The sequence below is a fragment of the Dromiciops gliroides genome, chromosome 5 (genome assembly GCF_019393635.1).
Source record: "Dromiciops gliroides isolate mDroGli1 chromosome 5, mDroGli1.pri, whole genome shotgun sequence".
Lineage (NCBI taxonomy): Eukaryota > Metazoa > Chordata > Mammalia > Microbiotheria > Microbiotheriidae > Dromiciops > Dromiciops gliroides.
In genome coordinates, this window is record NC_057865.1 from 175,918,142 (window position 1) to 175,936,173 (window position 18,032).

The window sequence follows — 18,032 nt, forward strand, 5'->3', positions numbered from 1 at the left end:
AAGAGATAGCTAGTGTGTTTCATCAAGGAAACACTGTGTGTTCCTCGAAGAAACAAAGGGGGACTGTAACAATTGAAATGACGCTACCTGCTGGAGAGTTACTGTAGGAAAGCTCCACCATGAGAAGGCGTCTGAGGGCAAGCCAATTGGTTAGGTCCTTGGTGTCAGGAAGTGACGTTTGCTCGTGGGTACTGTCGATCAAAGCTATCAGCCAATTAGCTTGGAGCTGTGTGTGTGGGGACAGGACATTTCCAGTTTTCAGAGGAGGCTTGTGGGATGAAGAAGGGGTAGTTCTCTCTCTTTCACCTAGACTCTTGTGGAGAGCAGAGCAGGAGAATTGTAGCTCCCTGAGACAGACAGCTGAATCTAGGCCTTTCTCTATCTCTTCACCAAATTTTTATTCTCCTTAATAAATGTTTAAAAGTCTAAACTCTTGCTAAAGCTTCTAATTTAATGGTGACCACTCATTAGATATTTTAGACAGTATAGCTAGAATTTTAGCTCCATACACTAGTAAATATCTAGAAAAGGACACAGTGATTAGAAAGACCCAGACTGACTTAATCAAGAACAGGTCTTGGCAGCTAATGTTGTCTCTTTTTTGGGGACAGGGTTATTAAACAATGAGAAAAATCCCATAGGTATAGTTTACTTAAATTTCAACCAACAGTTTGGAAAAGTCTCCAGTGATATTACTGCGGAAACGTTAAGCTGGATGTACACTGTAATTAATAAATAAATGTATAGCTAGATGAATTTGGAACTGGTTGGATGTCTGGACACTAAGAGTATTTATTCCTCAGGGTTTACATCCTTGGGATCCCTACATCTTTAATAGGTGATGAAACAGAATCAGAGAGGAAAAGTGACTATTCCAAGGTCACAAGATCTGGGATTGGAATCCAAATCCTAAGAATATAAATCCAGACCTCTTAAAATATGTACAGATTTAATATATGTACAAACTTTGTACTCTTGAAGTATGTACAAATATAACATAATATGTTTATATATAGTAGATAATATGTACAATTTTGCATTACTTGAATATGAAAAAGCTCTAGACATAGAAAATTTTAGAGGTTTTTTCTAATACTTTCTTAAAGTAATCATACTTTTTGGGGGGCCACAATTGTGTATTGCTATAGTGATAATCAAAATACTAATGCAGAATTTTTCTTAGGACTCATTTTTAATTGAATGAAATTTTGCCTTGACAAAATGGTTCATGCCAAAAAGTTAAACAGAAATATGGGAAAAGGTAGGACCTAATAATAGCTATTTCCACCTCTAACTCTTAATTTCTTTAATTATTTGTTGGTAATAATTTACAATTAACCTGCAAAGCCATATGGTTCTAATGGGCAAGTGTGTCTTAATCAATAAATCAAGCTTATTTAAGTTTACGTGGCAATTAAATTATTTTAACACTCAGAGTGGGGAAATGAAACAGGAAGTATGCCCTGGAAGCTCAGGACTTTGCTTTCTCAATATTCTCTTACTTTCAAATATTTCATGGCTCTTTTGTTATTCCTATGGTTTTGATAATGCTCCCTTTTGTTAGATGAAGAACAAATTTAGACACAAAAATGGTGTTTGTTTCCTAGTTGAATGCTTAATATAAGATACTAAAAGATTCAAATAATTTAAAGCCCAGTTAAAAATGGAACAATTGCTTGGAATTTTACAGAATTGCTACACTCATTTTGTTCTTTATGTAATTTTATGTAAGAATATGGACAATTATCACAACATGGTAGGAAAAAAAGGATTGAAGGGTTTATGATCTGCATCACTGAAGAGAGTACATATAGATAAAACTATTTCAATCAATGTAAGAAGCATTTACACAAATTTTCAAAAACTCTTAAATTCACATTTATAGAAGCTACTTATGCCAACAATTAAACATTAAGGCTTTATTTACCAATGAACATACTTTTCATCATATCAAAGAACAAACTTTTCACTTTTCATCCTAATTTTCTCTATTGAACAATGATTACATTTCCTGATTACTTCCATGGTATAGTCTTTGTTATCTAAATAAAAAGCTCCTAGCTTTGACTGTAGCCTGAGAAGTTAGTTATATCAATGATCTCCAACAAGTCAGAGATCACTGATTTTTCAAACTGTAAGTACTACAGATGAGGGAAATGGAAATTCACCTAATAAATGTGAACAAAATAATCTAAAACAAATTAGTCTCTAAGAACTAGAAGAATGTTAAATCCTAGTCATTGTTAACAATATGAAATGAGCTATTCTGATTCATACTACAGAATAGGAATTGAGTTTTTAATGATTCTTAGGTGAAGAATTATTTCTTTCTTTTCCATTTCTTTATAGCCCAACATTCCAGAGCAATACTGCATGACACCCTGGAATGTTAAAACTACCAATCCTATATTGTAATGTTTTGTTAAAGGTCACTGCACTTTTGTGACACCGTGAAAGGATACCAGGTTGGGAGTTCCAAGAGCTAGTGGGTGCTAGAACAGAGGGATCTTCCATTTACCTACTATGTGTTGCTGGGTAAGTTACCCACTTGTGGGTCTTAATTGCCCCACCTGAAAAATAGTGGTAGGTGTAGGCAAGAGGTGGTGAAAGCTTGAATAATGTGATGGATATGTGGACTAAAGGAGCAAATTTCTATTAATTACTTTTAATGGGTCTTCTCTAAAATGAAGACTATAATAGATACAAAGCAAACCAAACTAAACCCGACTCCTATTATTTTGTGCTATATGGGAGTGTGTGTGTGTGTGTGTGTGTGTGTGTGTGTCCTCAAGTCAACTTGATCACTATGTGAATACTCTAATTCCTTTAGTCTGTGATCCATTTGAATATTTTTAATGACTTTTTAATTTGATAAAGTTCTGAGATGTATGAATGTTAACCAGGAGATCTCTTACATTGAAAAACCCTTCCATATCCCAAAGAGTTATTTTTGTATCATGAGAATTATTTGATATTGATGTCAGACAGCTTGGTTCTTAGAGCCCATTTAAAAATTTAATTTAAGCAATTAGCATCACTGAGATTGATAAAAAATTAGCTCTTAGAATACTTAATTTTACTGCTAATTCAGATTTTAATTTCATTTCTATGGGCTTGTAGAAAGTGAGTAATGAGAAGATTCTCCAAATATAATTTCAGTTAACCATAAAAAGCTAAAGATTACTTTTTTTCCCTCATGAAGCAGTAAAGTACATTTAAAACCCAGAAAGCATGAGAAAGCCAACTCAAATTGCTTTGCTAGACTTTTTGTGGGGAGACAGCTGTGGTTTTGTTTGATGAATTCACATTCTGCTGCTACTACCATAGCTAAACATACCCTTTAAAGTGGCTCCTTAATTTAAATTGCTTTCCACAGGAATCTGGATTTTGCTTAGGGAATAAAATAATATTCTATGGTCAACAGAATTGTATTTGTGGATTATATAACATATATAGATATATTTGTAGATATATATCTCTATATATATCTATATATCTGTTCACTGTGAATATTAAGCAGTTATCTTTCTAGAAAGGAAAACAAGAATATACATGAAATCAATATTTTCCAGGCATATAATAATTTCCAAATCATCTATATAAGTAGTCAGATCAATTACTTCTTGGAAAAATATCAAGATCAGGAAAAAAAGACTATAAATGAGAAGATATACCTCCCAACTGAGGCTAATCCAATAGGACCAAAACAGTTATTGACAAACAATGCAAAATGGATGAAAGAAATGCAACAACACTGTTACCATTTCCTAAGGACATATCTCATGAATTAATATCAAATTAATAAATTAATAAAAGGATCAATGAATCAGTCAATACAGGAAAGAGACCAAGATTCTACAAATTGCCTAAGCCAACAATCATGGGATGAATCCCCAGAACAAAAGCCAAGGGCAGAAACAGTCAAAAGTATAAACTCATTTGCAAAATCTGATGAAGGAGGATTGTGGAAGATTACATGCTGTGCCACCTTATAAAACTGCAAGAAGCAATGGATAGAAAAGCAAGATCATAGAACACTTGGTAAAAGACTCTACTAAACCAACTTACTGGAATAATATTGCATTTATTAAGTGCCTAACCTGTACTGAACTCTGTACTAAGTGCTAGGGATACAAAAAGATAGTCCCTGCCTTCAAAAAGCTTATAATTGAAATCAAATAGACAAAACAAGCTACATACAGGATAAATAGAACATAATTAACAGAGAGATGGTACTGGAATGAAGAGGGTTGGGGAAGTCTTCCTGTAAAAGAATGCATTTTAATTGGGAATTAAATGAAGCCTGCGAGGTCAGTAGTTGGAGTGAAAGAGGGAGACCATTCCATACATTAGTGACACAGCCCAAGAAAATGCCCAGGACTGAGCGATGCAGTATCTTGTTCATGGAACAACCAGGAGGCCAGTATCACTCTATCAAAAAGTCCATGCCCGGGAGTAAATTATAAGAAGATTGAAAAGGAGGAGGTTATGACAGGCTTGGATGTCAGAGCATTTTGTATTTGATGCTATAGGCAACAGGGTGCCACTGGAGTTTATTGAGCATGTGTGGGAGTAGGTGACATGGTCAGACCTGCACCTTAGGAAAATCACTGATGGTTGAAGGGAGGATGGATTGGATTGAGGAGAGGCTTGAGGTATGCAGACCCACAAGCAGGCTTTTGCAATAGTTCAAGTGAGTGGAGGCAGCTAGGTGGCACAGTGTATAGAGCACTGGCACTGGATTCAGGAGGACCTAAGTTCAAATCCAGCCTCAGACATTTAACAATTACTAGCTGTGTGACCCTGGGCAAGTCACTTAACCCTAATTGTCTCACCAAAAAATAAAAAAATAAAAATCCAAGATTTGTATCCAGGAACCCTCCATTATTTCAAAGAAAAATTATTAATTATATAGCAAGCTTTTGGGAAGTTGCTTTTCCAGCATAGATATGAAATAATTAAACTGCCATTAAGAGAGATTCCTATATATTTGAGAATCTGAATGTCAGTAACTCTCATGATATATTTTGGAAAGAATCTGAGTACAGAGAAGAAAAACACTTTATAAGACTGAAAATTTAGTGACAGTTGCCTGCCATTTCTTCTCTCATAAATCAGACTTCTGTAATTTATAAAATGATAAAGCAGTAATGACAAAAAAAAGAGTGGGTTGACAAGATTTTTAAGAATGTCATGAATAATTTGTGTTGTTCCAATTGTCAACTTTTCAAAACAGGTCTTCAAATAAGGTACATATTTCACTGAGTAATAAAAGGTGGGAATATTAAGTTAAAAGCATTTTGGGTTTACATTTTTGAATGCTTGTAGTTACAGAGATTCCCTAGGACTGTTCCCATACAAACCCACACAGTCTTAATTTCCATCTTTTGTAAGAAGGCTGAGGCTGGCTACACTGTTAAACTACCTTAATTTTTATAGAGATTGCTAATAGCCTTAGTGCTAGCCTGGTTTGAATTTTAGATATCTTTTTGATTGTTACAGTGCTGATTTATTATTCTGATAAATGCAGAATTGTTACAAAGTATAAATTTTCATTAAAATATTTTTGGAAACTAAAGGTATCAGATTATTGAATTAGAATATGAAAACCCTAAATAGTACACAAAAATTTTCCTTGAGTCCATATTTTGGTTAAACTATACTTGAAGAATACAGTATATTTTCAAATGCAAGGAATAGTTTTAATTGAAAGAAAAGCATAAGATTCCAAATAATTTCAATACATTGGTGTCAAATTGGACTTAATGGGAGAAATCAGAACAAAAAGAAAAGTCAATTTAAAATAAAAATCTTTCTATGGCATGTTTTGCTTACAGAACATCCTGTCAAGATAGCTCCATCTGTCAGCCAATAGCACAACTAGGGCTAAAGTCATTAGGGAAGTGGTCTGATAGAAAGACAGCAAGATATAGAGGGGAAAAGAACTGGCTTGGGAGTCAGAAGACTTGAGTTCAAATCCTACTTACTATGTGTGGCCTTATACAAATCACTTAATGTTATTGGGGTTTAATTTCCTCATCTGTAAATGAGAAGGCTGGACTAGGTGGTTTCTGAAGTCTTTTATAGAACCTATAAGTCTTAGATACTAAAACTTTTTGAACAGCTCTTTCCAAGGCTGAGCCAACCCCACAAAACGCTGATATAATACCAGCAAAAAACATCCCTAAATTTTCAATACTAAATTAAGCAAGCATTGTTAGGGGCAGCCAGGTGACACAGTAGATAGATCACTGGCCCTGAAGTTGAGAGGACCCGAGTTCAAATCTTACCGCAGACACTTACTAGCTGTGTGACCCTAGGTAAGTCACTTAACCCCAATTGCCAAAAAAACCCATCTTGGGCCATTTCCTATCTTGCCATTGGAGTCAGATGGCTCTGGAGGAAAGAGTGAGATTGGTGACCTTGCACAGCTCCCCCTCATTTAAATCCAATTAACTATAAGTCATGACATGACCTCCATGATGTTATGGTCCACTTCAAGAAAATGATGGACAAACAACAAGGAAGCATTGCTACAAAAAGACATGTAAACTGTGATCTGTAACTAATTGTCATGCAGCACTTTACAATTTAATCTTTACTATATTCCAGAAGAAACATGTTCAAGTTGTATTTGTAATGTACTATGTTACTGAATGAGCATGCATATAAATATATACAGATGTATATTTCTGTATATATGTATGTACATATTCAAATGGGTAGATTTTTAGTTGTCTTATATGGTTTTTTTTAATTGTAGCAGAACATTTAAAAATGTGTAACATTTACCAATATTAGATTCTAGGTATTTTTAGATATCTACTATATTTTCAATCAATCAAGATTATCAGTTTTATAAATTGTTCATGAAGGTTATTAAAGGAATAACAGCTTTAGGACAAATTTTGAGAAAACAAAGATTTGTGAAAACATGGGAAGAAACAAGATTTCTGTAGTTAGTATGAGAAAAAAACAGTATGGTTTTACTTGCTGTTGGGAAGAATTGTGCAAAGTGAAATTTGTGCATGCTATGTGTTTCTATGTTAGGGTTTTAATTCTTTTTGTTTTTTACTTGATATGATTTTTTACTGGCAGATCCATTTCCTGTAGAGGAAATATCTTTTGCTAATGAAAGTTGGCACTTAAATCTGCAAATTTTGGTTTAAAAGTGTACAGGTCACACAAGTAGTATGTGTCAGGTGAGGCTTAAACTCACATATTCCAGATCTACTTTCTACCCATTATGCTATGTTGCCCCTGTTTTGTTATCTATAGATATAAAAAGCTAATAAGAGCATAGAGATAAGGAATTTACACATTTCCTTGGTTTGGAAACGTGTGTGCGTGTGTGTGTGTGTGTGTGTGTGTGTGTGTGTGTGTGTGTATTCCAATATCATAGTCTTTTTTTTTTCCCAAAGGTGTTGTACCATTAAAATAAATCTTAAATCTTAATCCCAGGAATGCAAAAGTTGGATTACATACCTATTGCTTGAGCTAAGGCTATTACAACCTCTTGGCAAGTTGTGACTTCAGTGACCCCACAAACGATCCTCTGGACTCCATCCACCCATACTTTGAGTTCCATGGTGCAGCCAGCCAATCATGCAGGAGCTTTAAACCCAGTCATCTAGTTTTCAGGTCATATCTACAGCCACCAAAATTATGACAAGGCAGAGCATCTGGGGTCAGCTGCAAAATAACAACATAACTTGATTTGCTTTGAAATACATATTTTCTGAATTCTTGACTACGAAGAAAAAAAACCTGATTTTGAAATAGAATGAAAATGAAGTAGTTAAATAAACATCCTCAAGTACTCTATGACCTAGCTACCATGGCCTTCTTGCTATATTCCTTGAATATGTCCCTCCATCACCCAATGCTTGGCCTTTGGGGGCTGTCCTATATGCTTGGAATGCTTTCCCCTCCTTACCTCTACCACTTTCCTGGTTTCCTTCAAGATTTAAATCTCACCTTCTGTAAGAAGCCTTTCCTGGTCAGATTCTAAGCTCCTCCACCAGTGGTACCTTCTTCCTGAAGTCATCTTCCTTCCATTGACTCTGATTATATATATCTTGTATGCACATAGTTGTTCACATATTATTTCCCCAATAGAATGGGAGCTTCTTCAGGACAGGAATTATGTATTTACCTTTCTTTCTAAACACTTAATAAATACTTGTTGACTGATCAGAGAGCAGTGATGCTGCTTCAAGGGCCAGAAGATGCAAAGAAAATGATAAAGTTTGGGGGCAGCTAGGTGACGCAGTAGATACAGCACTGGCTGTGGATTCAGGAGGACCTGAGTTCAAATCCGGCCTCAGACACTTGGCACTTACTAGCTGTGTGACTCTAGGAAAGTCACTTAACCCTCAATGCCCCACAAAAAAAAAAATCATAAGGTTTTAGGAAAGGAAAGAATTTCATAGAATCCAAGCATCTCAGTCAGAAGAGACCTAAAGGTCCATTTAATCCAAATTTTGTCTAACCAAGAAGCCCTTCTACAACATCCCAAGTAGCCACTGAGTCTTTGAAGATAGCCAGTGAGGGAGAAAATATTGTCTCCTACTTTGGAACAGTTCTAATACTTAATTAAATAAAATTTAATAACTATCTTCTTTAAGCCTTAAAGCACTATTATTTGCAGTTATTGTTACTGTCGTTTCACTTGTGTCCAACTCTTCATGACTCCATTTGGAGTTTTCTTGGCAAAGATACTTTATTGTTTTGCAATTTCTTTTGCTAGTTCATTTTACAGATGAAAAGAATTTGAGGCAAAAAAGATCAAATAACTTGCCCAGAGTCACACAGTAAGTGTCAGGCCAGATTTGAAGTCAGGAAGATGAGTCTTCTTGACTCAAGACCTGGGCTTTTATCTACTGCATCATCCATTTAGCTGCCTCTAAAACACTATTATAAAAGTTAGCTAATATTATTAATAGCTATCATTAATAATTAACAATAGATATTAATAATTAATATTAATTATCAATGCTGTGGAATGGGCACATGCACTTGAATTTGTACTATTTATAATTATGTGAATTATGTTAATCAGTTCTATTTCAACAACCACAATTATAACTAGCATTTATATGCTGCATCAAGGTTTGCAAATCAAATCTAAGTGCTTTTATCCTATTTACAAATGAGGAAAATATGTGCATGAATCTGAATAAAATGTAATAGCTTTATGGGATTCATTATTTGCACTAATCAGTATTACTTCTACTTCTGATCTCTGCATCAAATCAGAACAAGCCTATGCCCTCTTCCAAGGGCTTTCAGTGAGAATAAGTTTGTTGCCTTGATATAACTTACTTTTATTTTAAGCCTCCATTTTATGATTGAGTAGTTATTATGTAAGTCTTCAAGTGTAGGGATGTTGAACAGGTCATACATAAGCACACACATACACACACACATATTTTTTGCATACTTCTCCTCTCCCAGCAAAAGTAATTCCATTAAACAGCTGAATGAATAAATAAATGCATGGTATTCCAAGGCTGTAGCAAACCAGGTTCTGAGAAGGATAGGATAAATCATGAGGAACTTACATGGAAAAGTTCTCTTAGAAAATATCTAATCACTTCTGGAACCATAAAGTAATAGTGATATTAGGAAAACTTGCTAATGGAAGTGTTAATAGTCAAACTTCAGAGGTTGCTCCCTCTTTTTGTTCTGGTGTTCTGACAGAATTTGAGATAAGTTTTTGGTCAACTTATTTATACCTTTGCTGACTTTTAAAGGCTTCCATTATATTCCCCTTGGTTTTGTTCTTTTATACTTATCCTTATGAACCTCCCCCAATCTTGCCTTTACTAAGGTAGAGGCATCTTACTGTTTCAGGGTCCTATCTTCTTTTGTAGTGGGTTACCTTTGTTCAAGCCAGCCACACCCCTCCTCCTCCTGCTGCCTCATACCTCAGCCCTTTCCTTTTCTGGAAACTGTCTAGTGTCCTCCCTTGTACAAACCTACCTTAGTCTGCCCTCCCAAAGCAATGTGTGCTGCTTCAGAAGTATCCTACTTTCTCTGACCACCTTCCTATCGAACTCCATATTCTCACATCCTTCTCTTAGGTGTTAAGAATGGCATTGACAAAATAAATTAGTCCTAATAACATAACTCTTTCTGAGAACATATTTTTCTTTCTAAAAAAAGAAATCCAAAGGAATAAGCTTGTAGAATTTTAGAAGTCATGCAAACTTAATGATAGTACCACAGACTGCAGCTATTTATACTCTATTCAACTCCACCATACTTATACAGTTTGACCTCAGTCATTTGCTCAGTTTCCTTTTTTAAAAATTATTTTATGGAATAAAACAAGCATTTCCATAACATAGTATAATAAAAAGGCGATATGAACATGAAACTTCAAATCTACTATATATAATTTGTTATTCCTTTTTTACATATACATTTATTGTATGCATTACTTCCCCCCCATGTCCCCAACCTCGTTCTAGAGATGGCCACCATTAGACACAAATAGGTGTGTGTATAGGTGTGTGTGTGTGTGTGTGTGTGTGTGTGTGTGTGTGTGTGTGTGTGTATAAAATTCTATACATACTTCTATTTAACAGCTTTTTCTCTGGATGCAGATAGCATCTTTCTTCATATGTCCTTTACAGTTAATTTGCTCAAAGTCTTTCTTGAAGCAATCTAGCTGTTACTGTATACAGTGTTCTCTGGGTTTGGCTCATTTTGCTCTCCATTATTTTGTGCAATTGCTTCCATGCTTTTCTAAGACCATTGAGCTCATCATTTCTTATATAGTACAACAGTATTCCATCACAATTATATGCTACAAAGGAAAAAGAACCTATATGTTCTAAAATGGTGGTCAAGAACTGGATGCCCCAATTTTTTGTTTCCCTATTTCCCCGCCTACTGGCAACATCCAAAGGCATGTTTAGCGCCGCCCTTTTCCCCTCCATGATCTAGGAATATGCAAAAAAAGATGGCACATGATGGTGCCTAGCCCAGACAGGTAAATGTCTCACTTCTCTTACATTTGACTAAAAGCAGGAATAAAGATGAAATAAAATGTTATAAATATAGAGAACTTAAGACACCATCTAGTTTAATGTTTTCATTAAAAAAATTAGGAAACTGAAGCCTAGATTGTTTTTTCCCCTAATGTCATATGACTAGTAGTATTGCCAATCATTTTAATGACAAGGGTACATTATTTAGTAGATTGAAATTGTGTCAAACAATGGAAAAAAAGACTAAATGTCCAGTGTAGACTTAGGAAATAATGTTTTTTAAAATAATTCTGGTTTAGAATTAGACCATATGGGGCAGCTCGGTGGCGCAGTAGATAGAGCACCGGCCCTGGAGTCAGGAGGACCTGAGTTCAACTCAGGCCTCAGATGCTTAACACTTACCAGCTGTGTGACCCTGGGCAAGTCACTTAACCCCAATTGCCTCACTAAAAAAAAACAACACCCCCCCCTAAAAAAAAAGAATTAAACCATAAAACAATTATCAATAGTAAATAGAGGGGGATAGTCACAATAAGGAACTTATATACTGAGTCTTTTTCCTTGTTCCATCTCGGTAAATATATATGGATGGTGAAAAATCCTGGTATTTAACATGTGGTGTAAAAGCACTTACTATGCAGAATTTCTTTTAACTTACTGGCACAAATTCTCTTAAAAATGGAAAAATAGTATTACATTCCATTCCCAACTGTAGTGTAAAGGAGAATTAAGAAGGCCTTCTGTTTCATTGTTATATGGACTGCTTCACAAGCAATAGTGTGCCAGTGTGTTTTGTGATCTTTGAGGTACATACTTTGTGTCAATTCCTATTATGCTTCAACTTATCCTGTTAAAACTTCAGTAGGGGTTAAAATGAATATTCTGAAAAGTATTTCTATATCAAAATCTATTTGTAAAGCTTTTCACTATACTGGAAATTTGGTTAAGCCATGTCCTCCATGCATGTGAAGCACTAAGACTTTTGGGACGTCCTGTACAGGTGCATCTTTTTCACTGTTCAATAGTGTTTATTTTTATTGCTAGCCCTGATATTACAACATACTTCTACTTTTAAAAGCTTGTATTTCTTTTAATGAAACACGGACTATTTGGTGAGCAGGAAGTACTGGAATACATTTAAAAAAACACTTATAAATAACATGGTCATAAAAAAAAATTAGTCCTGTGTAGCAATTCTTTTTGGGTAGGTAAAACCTAAGATCAACATTGCAGAAACAAATTTTCACATGCTAAAACTTATCCTTGGCTTTTTTTGCATTAATTAATTTTTTAAGCATTTTATTAAGGCACTAGTTATTTCTTTCAAAGAAATACATTTACAATGACAAGCAAAGCCTGCAAGAAGTTTGAAATCACATCAAAGAGACCTCATTGATAGTATAAACAAGTGCATGGTTCATAGTGGTAAGCAATCAAATGAAAAAGGCCTTGTGGGCTGTAATGTTCCAATTTCCATCTGCTGAACACTGAACTGAGTGCATCAATGTTAAGCTAATGAAAATCACATATCTCATTTAAAAATAAAAGCCAAATGATATTTATACAAGGGAAGAAATGTTTCCATGTAGTGTGCTACATCAATGGTTCTAAGTAAATGCCTCTTCTTACTTCAGTGCTTTGATGAATAACATGATTGACATAAGGATTCCCTCCAAAGGTATATAAAATACAATTCACACCTTTTCAGCCTGGTCAATGGTTTATACATATCATCACATAAGCAACTTTTTGCATATGTCATCTTTGATAAGATGCTATAAATGTCTCAACTGCCCTTTCAGTCACCTGAAATAATTCTTTAGTCTGTAGTGTTCCATGTTTCACTTCCATATAAGATTGCCAACACTCCACTTGCTCCTTCCCTGCTGCCTAAAAACGTGTCTGGATCGTCTCTATCCCTAAAAAAAACCCTAGACCCTTTACTTCACCCTATCATTTCCGTAAATTATCTTCCCTTTCACAAAGGGAAATTCCTAGTAAAAAATTTATAGTTAGAGTTATTCTCTCCAATTCCTCACTCCTCAATCTGGCTTCTGAACTCTTCACTGGATTGAAACTGTCTCTCAGCGGCTATCAAGAAGTGTTCACTTCTTTATTCCTCTCTGGGTTCCTCTCCTGACTTCCTGCTCTCTTCAACATAATCTAGTCTTCTCACCTTGAAGGACCACCACTTTCCCTCCAGATTATTTTTTATGTGTTGTCTTTAAGTTTAATCTGCATATCAATATCTTTCTAGCATTTTTAAAGTCTATACAATCTTGAACTTTATTCCTTTTATGTGTTGTCTTTGCCCATTAGAATGTAAGATCCCTAGGGGGCAGCCAGATGGCTCAGTGGATAAAACACTGGCCCTTCAAATCCAGCATTGGACACTTGATACTTACTAGCTGTGTGACCCTGGAGAGGGAGAGAGAGAGAGAGCGTTCCTTGATTACAGGGTTTAAAAAAAACTGAATCCAATGGCCTTTTCCCTGTTCTTTAATTTAAAAGACCAGTAAGTCTTTTAACAGCTTTTGACTGGGTTGGCTAGATTCCCTCCTGTTCTAGCACCCTTTTCTCCTTAGGTTTCATGATACTGTTCCACTAGGTTTTCTTCGCTATTTGATCCCTTTTGGTCTCCTATACACATTTAGCCACGTTCTCTCCCTTATATTTATCTCATCATATGCCAGCATCACCTAAACCAGACCAGTTTCATTAGTGTTATAAAAGTGATCAAGGGATAAGAAATCAAGGGCTTAGAAATGAAATCTTTGAAAAAGACACAGTATTGTGATTTGCCATTCTCCCATCAGCTATAATAGTCTTGTAATGCTGTCCCTTTGTTCTCCCCCACCCCCAGCCGTCCTTTTGAAATTGCATATGGTTCAATTGCTCATCAAAAGTTTCTGCCTTTTCAGTGAACACTGGTCACAGAGATCCCCACCCCCACCTCAAATGAGAACTGTCTCTATATAATACAGGCTAGGTAGTCTAACTTGAGCAGGTATATTGTAAGGTACTGTTCTACAGCTTTAGATGACTTGAGATGTTAAGAATTTTTTAACTGTAGCCCAATAGCTTTGACATCCTATATTCAATGAATACGTTATTAATCCATTGACATTTTACTGTGCTCACTCTTTGAAGTCATGTACAGATGTTGGTTTTCCTCTGATGGAAAAGAACCCTGGTGGGAAATCTTGTTACTCTTCTAGTCTTTTCCTTTCATTAGGATATTAGAATCCAGTGTTGGATGACAAACGCAGCTCTGTTGTACAAACCTGTATAAAAGCTATTGTCTATACTAGTAGATACAGTTGTGTATTATTGTATAACTTGTCACCATGGAGATTTCTTATGCCTTCAAGAGTCCTGTTTGAGTTCCAGGGGGCTGTGTGACTCTTGGTTCCCACCCACCCACAAGATAAATGCCTGTTTCTTCAAGGTTTATATTATTAAGAGACAGGACCTTTACCTTGCCTACATTCTTCTCCCCTGTCAAAGTGTTAGATACAGCTACTTCTAAAGGATGCTACCCCTAACGTTGATTGTAACACTGTTACAAGTAATGTTACTATTGCCATGACTGCTCTTTTATATTGGCATCTGTCTTCTCTGCTTTTTTCCCTCATCTTTTTATGTTGCTGTCCTCAAATTTCTTAAGCTTTTGCATCAAAATCATGAACGTTAATAACATTGCTAACCAGATGATTCAAATTCTCTGCACAGTGAAGGGGCAATTCATAATACAGTGGGTGAAATCTTTGCATCTCCACCTTTTCTTACCTTTATCTGTTGCTGTTTCCATGGGTTGGTTAAATATTTCACTACGAAATATATTTTGGGATAGTCTTGAGCTACTGTCCATTCCCTCAAGTACTTCTGGAACTGGTCCAGAATGCCAGTGCTTATAGAAGGCTAGTCTCTAGATTGTCAAGGCTTTAACAAGATTTACATTTTAGATTGAACTTAAGAGTTAACTCAAGGAAAATAATATATCAATTGAGAATTAGAGGTGTGATGGAAGAAAAGGAGGGATATAATCTGAGACTAGGAAATCATGAAGCATTCCTATTTGGATGTGTGGGCCTACTTTATCTATATTATCATGATCACCATCAATAGTAAGCATTTATTAAGCACTCAAGTACTTACTATGTGTCATAAGTTTAAAATAGAACTATTTTTTTTAAGTGCTGGGAGAATTTGGAGCTTAATGTATTTATTTTATTTTAAATGTAATTAGTTTTAAATTTTATTGAATATAATTATGTCATTCAGGGAAGGAAGAGATAAATATGGAGAAATAAAATTTCATATGATATAGAATGAGTCAGAATTTATCTTAAAGTGTGGAAAATATAAATACCATGTACAATTCATATATTTACCTTCAATAATAAAAATGCTGAAAAGATATTGGAATTCATAAAAATACAAAGTTTGTTTAACATCTGATTCTTAAAATTTATAGAATTAAAAATCTGCATGACTAACAAAATTCAGCCCATCCAATTGACTGTCTTAATGTGTGATATAAGATCACAAATCTAGAGTGGAAGGGAAAACAGGGATGTTTTATTAAAATTCAAATTTATGAAAAGTCAAAAGCTGACAGGCAGAAAAATAATTAAGTCGTTAAAATTAATCTAATTGACATTTTTAGAATGTTAGTTTTGCTGTCAACACTTTCCTAATATTATAAACAGTAGGAGAAATGTTGCTCTAAGGAAAGAACTTCATGCAAATAAAAATATTGTTGATATAGACTAAAAACAAAATGATGTGAACTAAATTTCAATGCTATTAGTGATGTAGTGGATAGTACTGGGCATGGAATTAGGAGGATCTGAGTTCAAATTTTGCCTCAGACCCTTTGCTCTGTGATACTGTGCAAAAAGTCACTTAACTCCCCTGTAACTCAGTTTCCTATCTGTAAAATGGGGATGATAATTTTGAATAACCTTAAAACACTTATAAAAATGCCAGCTGTTATTATCAAAGATGTGTATTATTTAAAAATTCCACAATTTAAAAAGAAATCATTAGAAAGAGATAAAAATGTAAGTGTTAATAATGAGCCATTCTAAGAACCAACAATGTATACTTGGTAGAACATCTTTCAAATAAGTTTAAACAATGAAATGTACAATGCACTCTTGAAACTATATACCATGTACTAAACAGAAGGGCTTCTTAAACTTTTTCCACTGATGAACCCTTTTTGTCTGAGAAATGTTTATGTTCACCCAGGCATAAGTATAAGATAAGGTTAAGGAATGTCAATAATTTATCGAATAAGAACTGGTTCTACCTCCCCATAAACCAAATTACTAAAGAGTTTAAAATGTTGCCAACTGATTAGAAAATAATATTCTCCATCAAGAAATATGAAGGCTTTAATTAAATCCAAATACTCTATCTCAGCTAATAAATTATCTGAATAATGTCTACATTTATCAAGGCATTCCTGAAGAAATTAAATCAATCTGACTGACTGCTTCTAAGCAAAACATTCTTACACATTCTTAATTTGTCATCAAATTGTTTCCAAACCACCACAAGGGTTCAACTTCCAAGTACAAACTGATTCCCAATGGATGGTCAGACATATTCTCATTTGCATTCTGTACATTGCACCAGAGTAATTCCCTCATTTTCTTTCATTATTCTGTAATTGTAATTGATCACTTGATCAAGATGTTGTAAATGTTTAAATTCTTGAATTCTATATTATTTTCTTTTCAGTTTTTAATTTTTTTCCTTCCTCTTCCTTTATTTTTTTTGATAAGAATGTGGAATCCTAAATTTAGAGAGAATTAACACAATTATATCACTAAGAGTCATTCTCCAGTGGATATGATGGTCAAAATATATGACTAAATAATTCTCAGAAGAAATCCAAGTAGCCAGATTGCTCCAAATCATTAATATTAAGAAAAATACAGCTCAAAAAACACTCTATAGTTTTATATTACAATTAATAACTTGACAAATATAACACAAAAGACAGGAGATCAATGTTACAGAAGTTGTATAAAGAAAGACACACTAATACCCTGTGGATGAAGCTGAATTAATCCAATTCTGAAAGCAATTCAGAATTATGGTTGTTTTTGTGATACCTATGCTCTTTAGATCACACAGGAAGAAATATAGATCAAGGAGATTTAAAACTTTTTGTAGGTTCCATCTACAGCAAAATATTCATATTCAGTCAATAAGCATTTAGAATAAGTGTTTAATATACTTTTTGAGGTAGTCAAGAACTAGAAAAAAAGACATTCATCAATTGGAGAATGAATAGGAAGAAACTATGGTTGATGAATACAATGGAATATTACTATTATTACTTGTGTGAAGAATTTGGGTGATTTGAGAGGGAAAGACCTCCTTTAAAAAGGTGGGGTTTGAGCTGTCTTGAAGGAAGCCAGTAAATATGTTGAGGTAAGGAGAGAAAGCATTTCAGCCATTGAGTGTTGTGGTGAAGAACAGTGAGAAGGCCTGTAAAGTATATGAGAGAGTAAAGTATAAGAAGGGAGTAAAGTGTAAGAAGATTGGAAAGGTAGGAGGGGCCAAGTTGACTATACTTTAGGAAAATTATTTTGGCAACTGAGTGTAGGATAGACAGGACACCAATTAGAAGTCTGGTACAATGTGTAATGATGATTACAAAGTACTGGAGATGAAGGATGCTATTCACCCCCTCGATGGACTGATGGGACACAGAATGGAATATACTTTTGTCACCAACAATTTGATGACAAATTAAGAATGTTTTGCTTAGAAGCAGTCAGTCATATTAAATAGTCAATGTGGTCATTTGTTTTTGTTAATTGTGTGTGTACATATATATATTTATTACATTTTTTTCTTTTCTTTAATGAATTGGGAGGTGAGTAGAGAACCTAATTAATTGATGTTTGTTAATGGAAGGAAACACCCACAGTTTTGTTTTGTTTTTTAAAAAGGCTAGTCCAATAGGCTAGTGGGCAAGAAACGATAAGGGCCTAGACTAGACGGGTGGCTTGT

At 34.7% G+C, this 18,032-nt stretch overlaps 1 protein-coding gene across 1 annotated transcript in view; it reads right to left on the reverse strand.

Annotated features, from left to right (window-relative positions):
• RASSF8 (Ras association domain family member 8) overlaps positions 1 to 18,032 on the reverse strand; it is a 117,007-nt gene that overhangs the window by 9,148 nt on the left and 89,827 nt on the right. Inside the window, exon 3 of the mRNA XM_043968498.1 lies at positions 7,486 to 7,692. Coding sequence (XP_043824433.1) covers positions 7,486 to 7,588 — 103 coding nt within the window. The 5' untranslated portion in view covers positions 7,589 to 7,692. The remainder of the gene's footprint in view (positions 1 to 7,485; positions 7,693 to 18,032) is intronic.